At 40.3% G+C, this 20,891-nt stretch overlaps 1 protein-coding gene across 1 annotated transcript in view; it reads left to right on the forward strand.

Moving 5' to 3' along the window:
* The first annotated feature begins 719 nt into the window (after nt 1–719).
* Nucleotides 720–20,891, forward strand: part of LOC111154043 (kinase D interacting substrate 220) — a 109,420-nt gene continuing 89,248 nt past the window's right edge. The window contains exons 1-5 of the mRNA XM_022513397.1: nt 720–855; nt 7,495–7,638; nt 15,104–15,202; nt 15,990–16,088; nt 20,747–20,845. Coding sequence (XP_022369105.1) covers nt 7,531–7,638; nt 15,104–15,202; nt 15,990–16,088; nt 20,747–20,845 — 405 coding nt within the window. The 5' untranslated portion in view covers nt 720–855; nt 7,495–7,530. The remainder of the gene's footprint in view (nt 856–7,494; nt 7,639–15,103; nt 15,203–15,989; nt 16,089–20,746; nt 20,846–20,891) is intronic.

Consider the following 20,891-nt stretch of genomic DNA (forward strand, 5'->3'; position numbering starts at 1 on the left):
TGGGTGCGGACGGTGAAGACTCTAGAAACAAGCAGTTGAAGGGAAATGGAATCTGAGAGCAGCGGCCAGGTAAATGGGAGCGGAAATAGGAGAATGAGAGTCACAGACACCCAGGAAGCTGAACATTTCCAGGAGGGAGTCTTGAAAGGAGTCCACAGTAGGACCCGAGTTGAAAGCTCTCAATTGCTTTCGGCCTCAGGCAAGCCCGAGGTACCTTTCGCAGAGACCCTGGGCTGCCAAGGGGCCTGGCAAGCCGGCAGGGAGGAGGTGGGCTCAAGGAAGACCAGGATAGATATAATTCCACAGGCGCTCGGACAGGGTGGACACCTGGCTTCCGGGTTCCGGAGGAGAGACTTGAGCGGGCTTTAGTTTGCAATGTATTAGAAATGTTTTCTGAAGCTATAATTGGGTTTATTTCTCCGCCTAAATTTTGATTACAATGGTGAATAGGGACTATAAATTATCATAAAAAGAGTTACACTGACAAGGAAGAAAATATTGCCCGGCGCACTTGCAAAAATACACCCATTTGGAGGTCAGAAGGAGGGGGCGGAGGGCCACCGAGTCCGGGGGTCCGCTGATCCTGCCCCACACCCACCTCGCCCGCCGGCTCCCTGGGGCTTTCGGGCTCCTCCGCCCTCCGGGGGGCGTGGCCACCTGCAGCCCCGCCCCGCCGCCCGCGGCCACGTGACCTGTCAGTTTGCGGAGAGGGACGAAAATGGCCGCCGGGTTTGGTGAGGGCGAAGCGCTGGAAGCCGCCGCCTCTCCCATTCCCGTCTTCTGACGGCGCCTGCGGCAGAGCAGGCCCTTTCCGTTCGAGCTGTGGGCGCGGTCCTCAGGCCGGACTGTGAGACGGTCAGTGCGATGGTCGGCTCCGCGGCAGGACGGGCAGAGGAGGTGGGGGCGAGGCCCCGCGGGGAGGGGGCGAGGCCCGGTGCGGCGGACCGCGGCCTGGTGAGGAGGGGACGAGGCCGGGTGTGGGGGTCCGCGGTCTGGTGAGGGGGTGGGTGGGGAGGGGGCGAGGCCGCGTCCGGAGTGGGAGGGGGTGAGGCCCGGTGTGGCAGGGCCGCGGCCGGCGGGGGAGGGGGCGAGGCCGGGTGTGGGGTCCGCGGCTGGGCGCCCGGGGAGCTCGAGGTCTGGCTTTCCCCGGGAGCCCGCGCTAGCTGGAGCGCGGCGAAGGTCTCGCACTTGGTGTCTCGGGTGGTCAGTCTGGCAGCCCGCGGAGAGGTGCTTGTCTGGGGCAGGGGGGGAGGGAGCATGGGGGAGGGGCCTTAGTGAAACTGTTTTCTTTTGTGCAGCAGCCGCTGGCACACCTTCGAGTCTCGGGACCCGCCTTAGCTGGTACCGTTAAGGCAGGTGTTCAGGCTTCTTTCTCCGGGCTTCCGAGGGCCAGGTGGTTCGTTTTCTTCCTTTGCTTTCTTATCGGGCTTCCTTCCTCCGTTGTCCTGTGCAGGCCTTTGAGTGCCTGGAAAAACAGCAGCAAGGCGTTGATTGCGATGCTTCCATGATTTACTTAGAGGGAAACGATTTCTTTGTCCGCCAGCAATATTGGATTATTTTTCTTTCAAGTTGTTTTGACATAGAGAAAGCTTTAAACCAATGAAGAACGTTTTCTTGTTAATAACTGTTGATGGATCCATCTCTGCCAGCCGCTAGGGGCGCCGGCTAAAAATGCAGTTTTCCGAGCCTTACCTTCAGAAATCGCTGTTCAGCTGGCCGGGGTGTGGCTCTGGAGTCACGCCTTCCGATTCCACCGGGCGATTCTGATGTTTTGTCATTGCCCACACTTTGACAACACTGAGGACTGAACATCTAAAAATGTTTAAAGCACCTTCGAGAGCTGATGGAGAGCCAAGGGGGAGAAGTGGCTGCGGCCGCGGAGTGTTCTTTGTTCTCTAGCTTTAGTCGCATGAAGACTGGTCATCAGAATCATTTTGGGCTGCTTGTTAAAATGTCAATTCTGGGCCCATCCCAGATCTACCGGGTGGGATTCTTTCGGGTAGAAGCCAAGGAATATTTGTATTTGACAGACTTGCCGAGTAGCTCTGGTGTACACAAGTTTGAGAATCCTCATTCTGCGTTCTTTGTGTGAATGATATCCAGATGGTTTTTACAAATACTGGTGGATTAACCAACCCATCCTTTTTGGAGCACGTCAAATTCAGCCTGGCCAAAGCACCCCATAGCCAGAGTAGGGAGGTGGTAGGGGGCCATGACCCTGCAGAAAAAAGTCCTCACTTCCTCCTAACTTGCCTTTTGGTTAATGGGTACAACCCTCCTCCAGTCACTGATGTGTGGCATCTAGTCATCCTTGACTTTTTTTTTTTTTAATCTCCAGTCACATAGTTTCTTTGATTTTACATCCAGAATCTCTCTTCTGGGTATTTTGATAGGTTAAAAGGTCAAATATGGGGGATTTTATATTGTTCAAGCTCATATCTCTCATTTCTTCTTCATTTCCTGTGGGTTATTTTGGTGGTTCCCTGACTGGTGTCCAGAGTTCTAATTTTTCTTTCCTGGGCTACATACACTGCTGAGAGATTAACTTTCCTAGAATCATGCCAGTGTGCCATCTCCCTCTTCCTGCTTTTGCTCAAAAACTGTCAGTTTCTCAGCTTTATCTGCCGTATATTAGTCAGGGCTGTTTGGAAGGTACGGAACAGAGACTTACTCTTTTACCTCAGGGAAAAGGAGATTTATGGGACTTAATGAGAATCAGCAAGAAATCAGGATCCAAGGCAGCTTCACCTTCTGCCTCTCTCTCAGGGGCTGCATTTGTTTTCTTACGCCTCTATTCATATCTGTTAGGTTCTCTCTGCCGACTGGTTATCTCAGAACTGTATCATTTGGCACATGGCCCATAATGACTGAGTCTTTGGTTTCTGATTCCCAGTTCTGAAGAGAGGAATCTCATTGGCCCGGCTTATGTTTTTGAGCACTCATGTGTCCCAGATCATGTGCCCATCCCTGATAATGGCTGATGGTAGAAAACAGGGCTGTCGAGGGTAGCAGAGCCTGTGGGCAGGCAAAGACCTATGGAAGAGGCACGTTTAGTTCACCTGTGCAGTTATTCAGCTTGATAGTTGCTGTGATTCTATTTGGTATATTCCTGTAACAGGTTCTAGGGATATAAGGACAAAGGAGAGACAGGCCTTATCCTTGAAGAAGTTACAGATCTAACCAATCACCTTCACTTCCGGTCCTAGCGCTTACTTTTTACTTAAACATTCCATTCATGCTATTCATTGTTTCTTGGGTGTACGCTACATAGGCACTTGGCTGTCCATGTTTATCTTCACCTGACAATACCAAGGTCTAACTGTGCATGCCAGGCCAGTTCCTGACAGTTGGGGCTGCTTTTCTCTTGCTCAGCTCCAATTTTGTAGGCATTATGCCAGATATAAGGTGGGTCTTTCCTCAAGAACTTGGAGTTTAGAGTTGTGAACAAGAATGAATAAAATGGTATATGAGCCGTCAAAGCCGAGGCATATCCACAGGTTATAGAGACTGAGTTCAGGGCACTGGCCCTGCTTAGAGCAAGCAGCCAGTCGGTGGAGGCTTCCAGAAGAAGATAATGTTAGAGCCAGTCCATAAGGATGAGTAGAAACTGTCCAGGCATATCTGTGGAGGATGGGCTTTCTAAGCTGAGGGAGAAGTAAATGCAGAGGCCTGGAAAAAAAAAGTGTGGGTCAGCCAAGGGTTGCAAGCAGATTAGTCAGCCTGGACCTGGAAGAGTGGAAGTGAGTAGGGAAGCAGCTTTGGGTCAAGGGTGGGAGGGATGGGGCTGGGGAGGGGAGACAGAGGTGAAGCTAGAATGGTGAGATGGGGCCAGATTGCGAAGGGTCTACAAGTCTTCATAATCATAATCCAGAACTGTGTTTATGAATCCTCACTGCTCTACACAGAGCATAGCTTTTCATAGGAATTATAGAGTTGAATCTTTACAGCAGCTTTCAAAGGATTTGAGGGTTTCAGTCCTTTGAATAAACTTTTGGGTAATAAAGCAATCATCATTTGTTCTCCCAGCATGAATTTATGGGGAACTAAGAAGAATTTTAAAGAAGTGTATTTTAGGTCACTCTTGGTTCAGTGTGGCAGCTTGATTGGAGAGAGGAGACATAAGTTGGGGGCTATCACATCGATCCAGGTGAGAGATGGTATGGTAGAAATTCTTAGGACAGGTTCCTAGATTACAACAGTTTCCTCTTTTCTGGAAACATTGCCAATACTATGTGACCTTTCACCCCTTCCCAGTCCTGTGACTATAGTTCATTGGTTCCAGTGGCACTTGGCCCAATGTGGGACTTTTGAATCTGGGGACAAAGAATAATCTGCTTTCTCTGAGAAACTGTCTGACTTGGACTAGATAGCTGTTGGCAGCCAAATTCCCATTTGTGTAGAAGAAGTTGATCTATAACAAAAGTAGATTAAGCCAACAGAGAATGAGAATTCCACTGACATTTGCCGTCCAGTGGCACCCACCCTTCCCACAATGTGGTTATGGGAAATAAATCAGTATCCTTATTTCCTGTCTTCCTTAAGCTAGTTTAAATTTGTTTCTTGTACCCGAAGGAGTCTTGATTCGCATAGATGGTGAATGCCCTAAACTAGGGCACTGAGAGTCTGGTTGGCTGATGTCAGATGTTAGGAAATGCGGTAGACAGAAAATGGTAATGGTTGTACTCTGGAGAGAGTGGTTGATGCTTTGAAACAGTGGATGTGAGGATGGTGTTCAAAATGGAAGGAGTGAATTGAGCAAAGGCAGGTGTGCGGAGCAACCTGCAGGTAGGGACAACTTTGACCGTGGCTGGGCTGTGGGAGGGTGTGGCGCAGATATCAAGAGGTAAGAGTGGTAGTTAGAGCCAGATCCTGGATGCATTACTGAGGAGTTAGACTTCATCTTACAAGATGTGAGAACACATGAAGACATGGTGACAACTGTTAATAAAAATCTCTTACTGGTTTGCAATGACAGAAGTATCATATTCTTAGATATGTGATGTACAGCATAGGGAGTACAGTCAGTAGTATTGTAATAACTTTGTGTGGTGACGGATGGCACCTGAAATTAATAGGATATTGTATGTCCATTATAGTTCAGGGAAAAAAGTATCATATTCTGGAAAATTAGGAAATAAACTTTCTAAAAAAATAAAAATTACATTAATGCCATCAACATTTGATCTGTTTCATTTCAGTATTTAATAATGTATATATTTACAATAGTTGAGATGCTGTGAATATAGTTTTTTTAGTTAATTTTTTCTGCCACTGAATATATCACAAGCATTTTTTTGTCAATATATTTTTTAGCAACATTTGGTGACTGTATATTATTCCACTGTGTGAACACATTATAATTTATGTAATCTCCCATCCTAAGTTTCTCGTTATGAATAAAATTGTGTTGTACATAAAAATCTTTGTCCATGTTTCCTGTGTTTTTAGAATTGATACGTAGGGGTGAAGTTACATAACTTTTTTGATGATTTTTGAAAAGTAAAGTATTATTGAGATACAATTTACATCAAATTGTTTATCCTTTTTACTGTCCAGTTGTGAGTTTTGACAAATGCACGTAAGCTTGTAACTACCACCACAAGCAGAAAATAGAATAGTCCAAGAACTCCCCAAACTCTCTTAAACCCCAGTGTAGTCCCCTCTTTCTCCTCCTTTAGACTGACAACCTCTGATCTATTTTCTGTCCCTATAGTTTTTCTTTTCCAGAATATCATATAAATGGAATCATATAGTGGAATAGTTTCTGTCTTCTAGTCCCCAGAGATAGACTTCTAATCCATGTGCAAAGCACATCACCCTATCCCAAGGCCCCCAAAGTCTCAGCTCATTACAGTATTAACTCAAGAGTTCAAAAATCTCATTTGAATCTTGTCAGCTCTCAAGTTCTAAATCTGATTATCTAGATCAGGTATGAGTGAGGCTCTGGGTAGAGTCCATCTTGAGGCATGATTCCTGTCCCTCTGTGAACCTCTGAAACTCGAGAAATAAGTCACGTGTTATCAAATACAATGCAGGGACAAACATGGGATACCAGTAATTGACATTGCTCAAGAAAAGGGAAAATGGAAGGACAACATTTTTAATTTTGGTGAACTCTGATTTATCACTTTTCTTTTCTTTGAGGACCATGCTTTTAGTATTATATCAGAGAAATCGTTGCTTAATCCAAAATAGTCTTATGTTATCTTCCAGAAGTTTTGTGCTTTTAGATATTTAGGTCAATTTTAGCATATGTATTTCGTTCAAGGTATGCATTGAAATCTGCTTATTTGCATTTGGATGTCCCAGTTGGGTAAAACAACATGCCTTCTTTTTTTGAATTTACATTCAGTAGCAGTAGATGGGCAATAAACACACAATATGATATATTTGCAATGGTGGTAAGTGCCACGGAGAATATAAAGCAGGGCAAAGGGGTGGGAGTGGGGACCGCTGTGGAGGATATGTGAGGTTGTTACTGTGCTACATCACAGGGTCAGGTTAGAATTTCCTAATCAGGGATTGAAGGAAGAGAGGGAGAAAGCCATGTGCATTTCTGGTGGAAGAGATTTAGGCAGACAGAATCCCTGAGGTGGCAGAGTGCTTGGTGTGTTGAAGCTGTGAAATGGGTAAGGAGGAGTGGTTGGAGATGAGGTCACTTAGAGTCGAGACCAAGGTAACACATGGGATTTGAGTTCTTTGAGAAGCTGTTGGAGGGCTTTGAGCAAGGCAGGATGGAGTCCGACTTGGTGCTCTTACAGGAGGGGCTCTTCAGTGAGCAGCCGAGGCAGTAGCCTCTCCTGGGAGCTTGTCAAAGATGCGGACTCGGGCTGCACCCACACCCGTCAGATCAGAATCTCTGACGGTTCGGGCCGGGCATCAGGGTTTTACAAGCTCTGTAGGTGATTCTGATGCATATTACGGTTTTAGAAGCTCTGGTCAGACTATGTTTTTAGAAGATCGCTGGGGCTTGTGGAGCATGGGCTGTGGGGAAGGCAGATGCACGCAGGAAGCAGTTGGGATCTAGACGGAGGTCACAGTGGCTTGGACCAGGGTGGTTGTGATGGAGGTGGTGAGAAGCAGTTGGATGTGAAATATGTTTTATAGGTGAAGCTGAAAGGACTTGCTAATGGATTGAATGCAGAGTGTAGAGGACAAGGTAAGTTCATGGATAATTCCATGGAAGAATGGAGCTGGAGCTGCCATTTGTGGAGATGCAGGAGCAGTGGGGACTTTCTTCTGTTTAGGGGCGGTGATGAGGATGGCGTGGGAGACACATCTGGGATTTGGATGAGTTAAGACTGAGATGTGTGAGAGTCTTGGGAAGGGAGGGGTGGGCATTTTGACAGCTGAGCTGTGGGGCCTTGCTTTTATTCCTGACAGTGGAGGTGTGTTTATACAAGTTAAGGTTAAAAATGATTATATAGTTAATAGTAAATTAGTTTTTTTCCTAATCGCAAATTATGTGTATTTTATCTAATCTGCCTTTAACAGGTATTGGAATAAAGTTAACTACAGCTTTCTGTGAAAATGTCAGTTCTGATATCACAGAGTGTAATAAATTATGTAGAAGAAGAAAACATTCCTGCCCTGAAAGCTCTTCTTGAAAAATGCAAAGATGTAGATGAGAGAAATGAGGTAAGACCACGTCCCCCCTCCCCCCCCCTTTTTTTTCACGCCTAGTGTGGGGCTTGAACTCATAACCCTGGAATAAGGAGTTAAATGCTCTACTGACTAAGCCAGCCAGGCACCCCCAAGACCAAGTTTCTAAAGTTAAATTCTTTTCACAAATATTTGTTGACTATCGACTACTGTGTACAAGGCATTGTGCTAAGAATACAGGTGAGTATGAAATATAAAGTTAAGCTTGGTCAGATTGTTAAAAGGACTTCAAAGGGGCACCTGCGTGGCTCAGAGGGTTAAGCCTCTACCTTCAGCTCAGGTCCTGGGATCAAGCCCCACATCGGACTATCTGCTCAGCCTGGAGCCTGCTTCTCCCTCTCTTCCTGCCTGCTGCTCTGCCTACTTGTGATCTCTCTCTCTCTCTGTCAGATAAATAAGTAAAACCTTAAAAAAAAAAAGTACCTCAAATTCCATACTTTTGGAATACATTTGAACTTAAATGATTGAATATGGAATTTAGATTTATGATTGACTCTTTTCTTTTAGATGAAATAATCAGTACTTGGGAAGTTTGATTACTAAAGTCTGAAGTGTTTCTAGGAAGTTTTAGAGAACTTCTAGACCCAGTTTTTTTAGAAATAGATTAACTAGACAAAATATTTCAAATATTTTCTTTAATGGAATCTTAGTTCTCTTTCTGACTTATTCATTCCACACACTTAGGGATTTTAAAGAGCCTACATCTTTAAGACAGTTAAATAGGTCATGTGTTTTGTTAAAGATAGGGAAGTATATATTTACCATTTTCATTAACTTCTATTAGGTATTTCTATTCAACAATTAAGTAAGCTGTTGACTGTATTTTATCATGAAGCACCATAGTACAGCATTTTAGGGACTAAGAAACTTTTTGTATGAAATTTTTAAGTGTCAAAGTTTGTATTTTAAAAATTTAAGAAAAATGAAACTTTAGGGGCACCTGACTGGCTCAGCTTGAAGAGCATGTGACTGTTTATCTTGTGATTGTGAGTTTGAGCCTCACATTGGGTGCAGAGCTTACTTAAAAACAAATGAATGCATGAATGAGTGAATGAATAAACTTAAGAAAAAACCCCAAAACTTTCTTAAAACTGTATTTTCAATGTAACGTGATTTTTTTTGCCAGTGGATAAGGTGAATGAGGAGTGATACATATATATGTATGTCTGTATGTGTATACATATATGTGTCTGTGTATGCATGTAAAGAGTTTCATTTTTTTTTTCTGTGGGGGAAAAACATAAAATTTATCATCTGAACCATTTCATTTGTGTTCATTCATGCAACTGGTGCATAATGTTGTGAAATATCTCCAGAACTTCAAATCTAAAACTCCATACCTATAAAACAGCACCTGCCTAGTTCTTTCTCTCGCCAGCCCTGGGTAACTGCTCTTCCACTTTCTGTTCCTAGGAGTTTGACTCCTCTCAGTACTTCATAAAAGTGGAATCATACAATATTTGTTTATGTGATGGCGGATTTCACTTAGCATAATATCCTTAAAGTTCAATCATGTTGTGGCATATGACAAGATTTCTTTCCTTCTTATTTTTTAATTTTATTTTTTAAAAGATTTTATTTTATTTATGTGAGAGAGAGAGGGAAAAAACAACAAAGGAGCAGTGAGGAGGGCAGAAGCAGAGGGAGTAGCAGGGAGCCTGATGTGGGACTTGATCCCAGGACCCTGGGATCATGACCTGAGCCAAAGGTAGACACTTAACCGACTGAGCCACCCACACATCCTGATTTCTTTCCTTTTTAAAGCTGAATACTATTCCATTGAATTTTGCTTATGCATTTATCTACTGATGGACATTTGGGTTTTTTCTTCCTCTTGTCTATTGTGAATAGTGCTGCTATGAACATGAATATGCAAATATTGCAAATGTTTTTAAAGTTGTGGAATCAGCAGTTATTACTTATGATTATGATTATTATTTTTGACATAGGATACCTGATTTCATTAAACATTAACTGTCATAAAGAAATATTAACATAGAATTTTGTTAATGCATAGCACAATTTGTTATTGTGAATAACCTTATGAGAGTTAATGATTTTATTGAATCAGCTCCTTTAATTTGCATAGCGACTCTATAAAGAATAGTGCTGTTATTTATCTTGATTTACAGGTAAATGGCTTAATTCCTTAGCTTCCTATTCCAGATACTGTCTGGTAGAACCCAAATTTGAACTCTGTTCTATTTCAGACTGTAATCTGTTTATGCTCTATTGCCATTCTTTGCATTTTCAGAATAAGTTCATCTAATGATGTGCCGATATTTTGTGTTCCTATATGTTCCTGTATGTTTTGGTTAGAGCACAGTATGTTTTGGTTAGGTAACTCTTCTGTGATTATGCGTTGTCAATAATTGTTCTACATAAATAAGAGAGAAAATTTGTAGCTGGAGATTGTTTGTTGTTATAAAGAGCTGCTTATAAGAGTAGTTGTTTTATTAGCATTTAACTGATACTAATAGTATTTATTTTTAAAATTTTTAATATTTATTTATTTATTTAGAGAGCACACAAGAGGAGGGAGGTGCAGAGGGAGAGGGATCATCTCAAGCAGACTAGTGTGGAGCCTGATTTGGGGCTCGAGCTCACAACCCTGAGATCATGACCTGAGGTGAAATCAAGAGTCAGCTGCTCAACTGAATGAGCCACCCAGGCACCCCTGATTTTTTTTTTTAAACTTTTTTTTCTTTTTTTTACAGATTTTGTTTGACAGAGATCACACGTAGGCAGAGAGGCAGGTAGAGAGAGAGGAAGGGAAGCAGGCTCCCCGCTGAGCAGAGAGCCCAATGTGGGGCTCGATCCCAGGACCCTGTTGGGATCATGACCTGAGCCAAAAGCAGAGGCTTTAACCCACTGAGCCACCCAGGCACCCCAGCACCCCTGATTTTAATGGTATTTATATTTAAGTTTAGTATTGCATTGGTTGAAATTGGAGTTTTAAAATAGTGATTGGAAACAACCTGGATTGTTTAGTTATGGCTCAGTGTGAGGGTTGGAGAGAAGGTAGCTTTCTCAAGGCCTTTTTTGGTATTTTGCGTCTATAACTACGGATAAAATGTAAATTTTTTAGAATTCTGTAAAGTTGTATGGATTTTTTTCTTTCTTGCCCTTTAAAGTATTTAATTAAATTATATTAATGTGTTTTATCAATATTGAAAAAGTCTCTTAAAGATTACATCAATAAAATAAAATAATGTGGGGAAAATTGCCATACTGTGTTTTAGCATACAATTGGCTGCCATCAGTAAATGCTAATTTCTTGCCTTCTTTTCTCTCTGCTTTATTTGTAAACTAGGTAGCTCTTGGCCTGTGAATATTCTCGATGATGATGGATCTTTGCCCTTTGTCTCTCTACTTTCCTTTCCTTTCCTTTTTTCCTTCTCCTCTCCTCTCCTCTCCTTTCCTCTCCTCAAAAAGAACAAAGTTACTCTCAGCTGTTCTTGGTACAAGATTATAGTGCTGAGGTTGGACAGTATTCTCCTAGGAAGATGAAATGGGACTTAAAATTCAAGGGGTGCACTTTGTTATGTGCTTAGAAATAGGCTCTAAGGGAAATTTCAAAGGAGAATTTAAAAATGTTTTAGTTTCAGTACAATTATTAGAAGAAGTATATATGCTGCCAAGGGTCATGGTTAATGAGGTCTAGGACATCTGAATAAAGAGAAGTAGGACTGCCTAGGACTTGGGAAGAGCAAAGAGATGCTGAATAGGAAATATTTTTGCATTGTAGTCTTCTGGGAAGCTGAGATAAGTATGAGACCTGTTGGGGGATCTTTGGTTGGTGCAGTGTTTATTTAATGTGTTTTGGCTTGAGATTTTTATAAAATAGGGGTTAAATCAGTTACGTGGTTCTGTGTATTTTGGGAAGCAGTGGACTTGGGGTTTACTGAGATGTGTGGGATTAGGTATGGAAGGGGCCTTTAGTGATTCATTTTGAAGTGGAAGAATAAAGTTGTCATGGCTGTTTTTAAGTACTCTGTCTCCGCAAGTATAGTTATCAGATTGGTTAAGCAAGAATTAATAGAATAAATAAATGTTTTGTTATAAGACCTAGCTTATAAGGTAACTTTTCTTCTATCTTTGAGAATCTAATAAAACTTCATGGTAACCTTTTTTGAAAATTACTTTTCTCTTTGATTAGTGTAGCTGTAAAAGGTGTATCAGTTGAGAATTCCTTGGACTGCATGTAATAGCTCCTAAAACAGTGTCTTAATCAAAGTAAGGTCTGATTTTTCTCATATGATGGCAAACTGGAGGAAGCATTCCAAGGCTGATAGGATAGCTTCAGGATTTCTTCTCAGGCTCTTTCTGCCCATCGCTCCACTCCTCACTGCATGCTGGTCACTGCATATCCGCCGTCTTGCTATAACTCCAGCGTTGCATATGGGGCAAGAAGAAGGAAAAAGACGTGCTGGTTGAGCTAGTCTAACTACTGAGCTGTCCTGGCGACTTGGCTAGAGCAGTATCATGGGATTATTTCCAGCTGCAAGGGAAGCTGAACAATGTGGGTTTTTTTTTGTTTGTTTGTTTTATGTTTTTTTTTTTTTTAGCTGAGCACATTGTTAAACAAAATCCCCTCAACAAAATCCCATCATTCTGGATACTGGAGAGACAACTAATATTTAGTTTTTGCAAGAGAAACTGATAACTACTCAAGTCTTTTGTCTGGCTTGTTTCTAGTTACCAGATTTATACCATCTTTCTTATTTGAGTTATAGGTATTTATGCACATTTATGTTATTTTTTCCCCTTATAGTTCTAGAAGCACCTGTCTCTGTTGAACAATCTGAAATGTGACTGTGACCCCAGAAAGTAAACAGAAAGCTTCTGAGTCTCTGCAATTACTAATCTGAAAACTCTAATATAAAATTCATACATCCTTAGGGCCATGGATTCAGAATAATTTGCTTTAATTTATGTATTATACCGATGACTTAGTTACATCATTTTTTATCTCAGGTGATTAGAAGGGAGAAGGATGCTATAGAAAGTTTGTCAGAGAGGTGTTAGAGCTGGCAGAGGCAAGCTTGATGTAATAATTGATGTCTGTAGTTATGACTCAGTTGTGAACATGATGTTTAAGGTAATCTGTTCAACAAGTAGTAAGTAATATGTGCATTGCTTTTGAAAATAATGGTTATCATACAATATATAATCAAATTTAATGTTTAAGGGATAAACTTTTTCATCTGGAAAATCTATTTGTGCATAATACCTCATTCCATAATGACCTTGGTTGAATGACATATAATTTAGTATCCATTGTTATATAAGAATGTCTGTATTTAATCTGTTTATTTTTGTACTTTGTTTAAAGGAGTATTTGTGTTTAACTCTTTACCTGTATTACTCTTATAATAGCCTCTGTTTTATTTTGTCAGTTATTATAATTTGCTTTTTTTGTATGTTGCCACTGACAGATTTTTTAATTCTTTGAGACTTTACTTGCTCATTTACTTAACTAGTATTTGAGTACCTGTGTGACAGTCACTGTCCTTCGCACTGGCGATACAATATTATTATTTTTGCATCTACACTTATGTTGGTTTTTTCCGTACAGTGTGATATTATTTTCAGGCGTACAATTTAGTGATTCAGCACTTCCATACAATACCCGGGGCTCATGGCAAGTGTGCTCCTTAATCCCCATCACCTGTTTAGCCCATCCCCCACTCATCTACCCTCTGTAAACCATCAATTTGTTCTCTTCATTTTATTTTTTTAAAAGATTTTATTTATTTATTTATTAGAGAGAGAGAGACAACAGCGAGAGACGAAACACACGCAGGGGGAGTGGGAGAGGGAGAAGCAGGCTTCCGGCTGAGCAGGGAGCCTGATCCCGGGCTTGATCCCAGGACACTGGGATCATGACTTGAGCTGAAGGCAGACATTTAATGACTGAGCCACTCAGGCGCCCCTGTTCTCTATATTTTGGAGTCTTTTTCTCAAAAGTTTGCCTCTCTTTTTTGAGAAATACAGTATTAAATAAAAGAAAACAGACATGCTTCTCACCCTCAGAGCCTTTAGGAAAAATGGACAATGATCAGTTGCTAATCACATAAATAAAAGTAATTACAAACGAGGATTAGTATAGTAAAGAAAATTAGAGTGCGTTAGTTAAGGTTCCTTGAGGGGTTGATGTTTGACCCAAAAGCTGAGAGATAGGTGGTAGTTAATTGGGTGAGACAGAGGGAAAACTTTGTGTGAGGGTTCAGAAGTGGGAAAGAGTTTAAGGGTATGTTGGTGAGGAGGGAATGGCACAGAGTAAGTTCTAAGGTAGTCCTGCCATGGCCACTGTAAGTATTTTGGTTCTGATCCAAAAAAGCACTAGAAAACCCCGAGGATTTTATGCAGAGAAACGATGCCATATTAGCAATTTAAAAAAATCACAGATATTTTCCCCTACACTGATAAACACATAGTAAGTAGATGCTTAAAAGAATAATTTGTCTAATTGAACTTAATTTTTGGTGTACATTTTGTCTTATATACCTTAGTATGTTTTAACACCTTCAGTACTATCACTGTGAGCCCAGTGCTCCTCCTCTGTTTCATCGACGGCACTTATGGAAGATGACCGTGTGTGTATCGTACTTGGGGTAGGTGAGTCTTGCTGCTGGAGGGAACCCATCCCAGGACCTGGCCGCCCAGGCCCTGCTGCACTGTCTCAGAGCTCAGGAATTACTGTCTCTTACTTCTGTGGCTCATTCTAGGCACCCAGGCTGGGCAATCGTGGTGTAATGAGAAGAAGCTTTAGTTTGAGTTAAGGTTTTAAGGGAGATCTTAAAAAACGATATACATATTATATATAACACCTGTATTGTTTCTGTTTATTGTTTTATTTTCCTGCCTCTTGCCCTGATGAACATCTTATATATACAGTTAAAATCACATTCTATATCATATTCTATCTGGTATTGTTAGAAAATTTGGTTACCATAGATTTGCTAAGATTTTTATACACATTGTAGGAACTACTTTTCAGAGCGTAGTGTTCATGTTTTACTTATTTTGAATGAAATTGTAGTGCCAAAACCAGACTACTACTGCTGTAGTGAAAACATGTTTCAGGGACGCCTGGGTGGTTCAGTCGGTTAAGCGACTGCCTTCTGCTCAGGTCATGATGCCAGGGTCCTGGGACGGAGTCCCACATTGGGCTCCCTGCTCAACGGGGAACCTGCTTCTCCCTCTGCCTGCTGCTCCCCCTGCCTATGCTCTCTCTCTGACAAATAAATAAAATCTTTAAAAAAATTTCGTTTTCTCTTTGACTTCTATATTATTAGGTGACTGAAAAGATTTCAAAGGTGTTTCTAAATTTAAGAAATTCTGTAAACAACGTTTAACATACTGTTGTGAAAACATAAGTGCGGTCTATCTAACTGCTGTGTTCCATAAAGCCCTGTGTGTCTTTTTTATTCTCTAGTGTGGCCAGACCCCACTGATGATAGCCGCTGAGCAAGGCAATCTGGAAATAGTGAAAGAATTAATTAAGAATGGAGCTAATTGCAATCTGGAAGATTTGGTATATATTAAAAATATCTACTTATTTGTTGTCTTTTTCTTTTCCTTAACTTTGTTCTTTGTTTTTAAGAAGTGACTCAGAATTAGTAGATTACAGTTACTCTTTCAGATCTAGCTTAACTTTGCCTAATAATATACTAAGTCAGTTTTTAAAGGGGTGATGCAGGAGAGAAATTTTTATTTTTATTATTATTATTTTTTTACTATATGTTGGCTAACTGAACATAATAAAAAATGAAAAGAAATAAGACGTTTTTACTTTAAATGAAAAGTTTCAACTCTTCATGTTTTGTAAGTATAGATGGCTCTGGCTGAATAGGAGCACATATGCTTGAGTACTTGTGGCCTTTCTTTAAAAATCAAGGGCAGTAGTTTTTTCTTTACCACATCGTTTCTAAATGTATCATATGGGATCACCTTAGTTTGATAGCCAGGGAACGTGCTCTTAAATATGATGTCAGCCTCTTTATTTCAATTTATAGTAATGGTTGCCAGCCACAAGGATTAGCTTTAAGGTTTCGGTAGTCATCTTTTCTTTTTTTAAAAAAACGCAGTATGTGATTAGACGGGCCGTGAAAAGACTGCCCGAGCGCTTGGGCCCCGCGGCCTGATGCACAGAGACGTTCTTAACAGAGCCCGTGCTGCAGTGTTATTTTAGAGTGGTTCAGAGTGGGTCAGATCATGTCAGTTTGGTATGATCATTTGGTACGTAAACCTGAATTTAGTGCTCCTCACTTTGGATTGTTATTTTTGGTATTGAAATGGTGACATTGGTGACTGTGTTCAAGGATAACTGGACAGCGCTTATATCGGCATCAAAGGAAGGGCACGTGCACATCGTGGAGGAACTGCTTAAATGTGGGGTCAACCTGGAGCACCGCGACATGGTATGTATGTCAGTTATGATATGTTGTTTAATTAGCTGGAATCTTACGTAATAGATATGTCTGGAACATTGTATTTTTGTGTGTGAGGTTATATTATAATAATGCTTTTAGGTTTTGGGGCTGTGCATTGACGACTCACAAGAATGTGTGAAAACCCAGGTGATATAATGATCATCTTTTAGAATACTCTTAGTCATCATTTTGAGTTTATTTCAGAGTTTAAAATTCAGAAATATTATTAAAAACAACTCATTAACTTTCAATGTACCAATGTTTTAAAACTTTATGAGAGAATGGTTTCCTTTAAGAGGAACTTTAAGAGGGACAGTATAGTTTAAAAATATTTTCAGTTGTTTAAAGTTATAACTTTCAGAGTAATATTTATAAATCTATTTTAAAAATGTGATTGTGTTCAGACATGCCATCTATACACATTACAGGTTTAACAAGAAATGATTCTTAATTATCTTAGTTCTTATGTGTTCCTGGCATCTCCTTAAATGTAAAGATGAAGAAAGAGATCATTTCCAGCTCATTTTTTCTACAAAATGTTCAGCCTTTTCCAAAATTAATTTTAACAGTGGAAGAGAGGAAGGAATTGATCTGCCTTGATGTATAAAATGTGTACTACTCCGCTGATAATGCTTTATGAAGTGCAGGCAGTCTGAGTTTGTAAGAAACTGCAGTGTTCTACCATCTTGTACTTACTATTATAATTTATACAGTGTGCTTCCCTCTATAATCTTTTATGTATTCTCAAACTGAATGAAGTAGGTGGTATACTTATTTTATAGGAAAATACAGAATCATTTATATCCTACTTATTTCTGAAAAGAAGTTAAAGTATATTGCTATAAAAGTTGAGGGAGAAAAGATCATGATGTCAGTAACCTAGGCAGAGGATGGGTCGTTGTGGCAGGTGAGAATAAAATGTGGTGTTCTCATCTTACTGGTATATAAAGTAGAAGGGAAGTGGGGGGGGGGTTACCTAGTTCTCAATATTTTATTAAAGGCACCAAACCAGTTAATCAGGTGAATTAATATTAAGTGCCTATTCTATGCCTGGTCTCTTTATGTGCTTTTTAGCTTCTCTGTGGTTAGCTGACTTCTCAGAACAATCCTCTGGGCTAGGGATTCATCTTGTTCTCAGCGCATATAGTTCAGGAAATTGAAACTGAAAGAAGTACCCTTTGCCCAAAGCAGTCAGGCTGAGTGTTGAACCCAGGTCTGCCTTACTCCAAAGGTTTTTCTCTATTGCTTTTCCACATGTATTAATGGGGAGTTAGGAACCATAAAGTACACATTATGAATGTGTCAAACTTAGTAAGATTTGTACAAAATGATCTTAAGCTTTTTTAGTTTTTAATATGTTTATTTCCCCTAAGTAATTACCACAGCCTCTTTTAACATATTTATGGAGTCTTTATGTTTGGCTTTAAAACACCAAAATTGGGGAAACTGAGGGCTGTGTCTCCCTGAATAGTTAGTGTTTAGGGACCCTAACCTCATAGGATTGAGTGGGTGGTAGTAATGGCTGAGCTGTGAGGGAAGGCAGAGTCCCTGGGACCTGTGCAGGAGAGGAGAGTGACCACCAGGGGTTGTCTTTGGTCCAGGAAGAACCAGGATATAACATCTCGAAGTCTAGTGGGAATTATTTTTTCATGTAAGGATTTTTTCTTAAGAGGACCTTTGTGGGTGCTAAACTAAAGGTATTAAATTCTAATCTTTTCATTTTGCAAATTCGGGTATAGTTTTCTCCTAGATTCTTGCATAGGGTGACATTATACAAATTAAAAGGAAAGCATGATATTCAAACAATTCTGGGCAGGCATTTTAAAGATTAAAATGTTGGTGTATGTAAGACTTTATAACAAATGCCAAGCTCTATAATTTGACCTAAATAAATTGTCAGCCTTTCCTAGTCTTTGATGACCTTAACCCTTTTGAAGATTACTCCTTTGGCATTTTATTTTTTATTTTTTAATTTTTTTAAAGATTTTATTTATTTATTTGACAGACAGAGATCACAAGTAGGCAGAGAGGCAGGCAGAGAGAGAGAGAAGGGGAAGCAGGCTCCCCGCTGAGCAGAGAGCCCGATACGGGGCTTGATCCCAGGACCCTGGGATCATGACCCGAGCCGAAGGCAGAGGCTTTAACCCACTGAGCCACCCAGGCGCCCCTATTTTTTATTTTTTACTATTTTATTTTATTTTATTTAGATTTTATTTATTAGAGAGAGAGGAGTGCATGCATGAGAGCGGGGGGAGGGGCACAGGGAGAGGGAGAAGCAGACTGTCCACTGAGCAGGGAGCCCGATGTGGGACTTGATCCCAGGACCCTAAGATCAAGACCTGAGCCACCCAGGGACCCCTCCTCTGGCATTTTTAGGGTGGCTCTCAATTTAGATTGTTTGATGTTTCTCGTGATTAGGTTGAGATTGTGCTCTGCTGGATAGGATAGCACAGAGATGGTGTTCTCTTCTCAGCGTACCACATGTAGGTACATAATAGCAGGCCTGTCACTGGTGATGTTAACCCTGATCTCTTGGTTAAGGTAGTAGCTGCCAGATTTCTTCACTGTAAGCTTACTATTTCCCCCTTTGTAATTACTAAGCATTTTGGAGAAGATACTTTGAAACTATACAGATGTCCTGCTTTTGATTGAACTTTCACTTGTTTTAACATCTACCATGTATCTTGCATGCAGAGTTATCACTGTGGTGTTATAATGGTGATTTTTCTACTTCCCTCATTCCCTATACATTGATTAATTTGAATTCTTCTGTGAGGAAGAGTTCTTTCTCTTTCCATGTCTCTATGGATCTGTATGTTAGATATCTATAGATACATGTACTCTGATGAAGATTTATTTTATTATTTGGGTTATAATTTAGTTCTGTGCTTACTTTTCTGCTCGGGTTGTTCCAGCTTTGGCCATTGGGAGCTTCTGTGCCCTTTTGAGATGTCCTGCCCTATCCTTTTTTTTAAGCCCTTCCTTATTTTCTGGCATCACATACTTCAGGCCCAGGTTTATCTTGTATTTTTTCTGTCTTATTTTCCTAATTATCAGCTCTGGAATCAATCAGTTTTCCAAGGAACCATGGTTTCTTTTATTGGAAAATGGTATTGAGAAACCAGTATCTTGGTTTAGGTGTTAGGCGAGCTTATTGTTACGGGGGAGTCACTACCTGTCGTCCTTCGCAATGGTTAGACATAGAAATACATGTCTGTATACTAACTCTTGCATATACATGCATCTATTTCTGTATTTGTGTGTGTATTTTTTTTTTAAAGAGACCAGGTTGATACTGCCAAACCAATTTGTTATCACCTTTTCCCTTTCCTTAATTTGTAACTCTTTTCTGATGGTGAGAAATCGGGCTCTATTATCTACACAACATATTTACTTATTTGTTTAACTTTAGTATACAAATAAAGCAGTTCCAGAATTGCTAATCAATACTCTGAGAGAAACAGGTTTATCTACTACTAAGTACAGTGTTTGTGTTCAGTTCTTTCTTTAACATTACAGTATCCAGTCAAAATACTGCTTTCCAAAGTTACCTAGGGTTAGCGTCTAAGTAGTTCTGTGATTATGTGATTCGTTTGTGATATAGTTAGATGCATTTGGCCCAGTCTGTATTCAATTTTTTCTTTCCGTATTCTGGTTGATTTTTACATTTGCATACAGTTAAGTTCACTCCTATGGTGTATAGCTCTGTGGCTTTTGACAAGCGCATAATGTCTTGTCTCCCGCCACGTTCTGTACGGAGCGGTTCTACCCCTCAGCGGCACTCCCACCTGCTTCTTTATAATTGTCGCGTCTACCCACTTCTCAACCGTTGGGGACCACTGATCTGTTTTCTCTTTCTACAGTTGTGCCTTTTTCAGATCAGGGCAAGTATTTTTTTAATCTCCTTTTTAGTGATGATGAAAGAGACTGAGAAGGATTAAGTGATTTATATTGTCAAAAAGGAATGTGGATTTAAATGCTGGTTTTAAAAAAACCAAAACATTTATTTCTTCATATAATTTGATGACATTGGTCTTTTTTACTGAATTGCATTATAGCTGAAGAGAAAATTGCTTAAAATAAAAAAGAAAAGAAAATTGCTCCTGTAGTTTAGAAAATAAAATATCATCCTGATCATTCACACTTGGTGAATTCACCCTGGAAATCGTGATCTGCAGATGTCTGCCTCAGCATCCTCTCTTTTTTAGCAGACGTGCTGTACTGGTCTGGGATTTATAGGATGTGTTTAAATGCAGGAGTTGAATATAATTGCTAGAAATCCTCTCTAGAAAAAAATCTAGACTCATGCAAGAATATCTAGGGACATAGAAAGTGTTTCAAAGAAAAAATTTTTAAACAGCCAAAATAAATCTTGGAAATTTGAAAAATCTAACATGAATGGTCTCTATTTTAGTTTCCATGATATAGTCAAAATTTGGAGTAATCACTTGTGGAATTAAGAGATTTGACTTATTTCAGATACTATTGTGTATTTGGGGAGTTTGGGATTTAAAACTATATAGTAGTGTCTTAATACACAATGGTTTATATAGAAATATTCGAAGAAGGAACTTTATTAATGGCATTTTTGTGCTTGGCACAAAATGATAAAAAGTTTTCTCTTCCCCCAACTCTTTTGTCCTTAGGGAGGATGGACAGCACTTATGTGGGCATGTTATAAAGGCCGTACTGACGTGGTGGAGTTGCTTCTTTCTCATGGTGCCAATCCGAGTGTCACTGGTTTGGTAAGCGTTTACAGAAATTTCACTCTAATATAAGTGGTAAGTTCTC

This window comes from Enhydra lutris, unplaced genomic scaffold (assembly GCF_002288905.1).
Source record: "Enhydra lutris kenyoni isolate GAN:26980312 unplaced genomic scaffold, ASM228890v2 scaffoldscaffold35, whole genome shotgun sequence".
Classification (NCBI taxonomy): domain Eukaryota; kingdom Metazoa; phylum Chordata; class Mammalia; order Carnivora; family Mustelidae; genus Enhydra; species Enhydra lutris.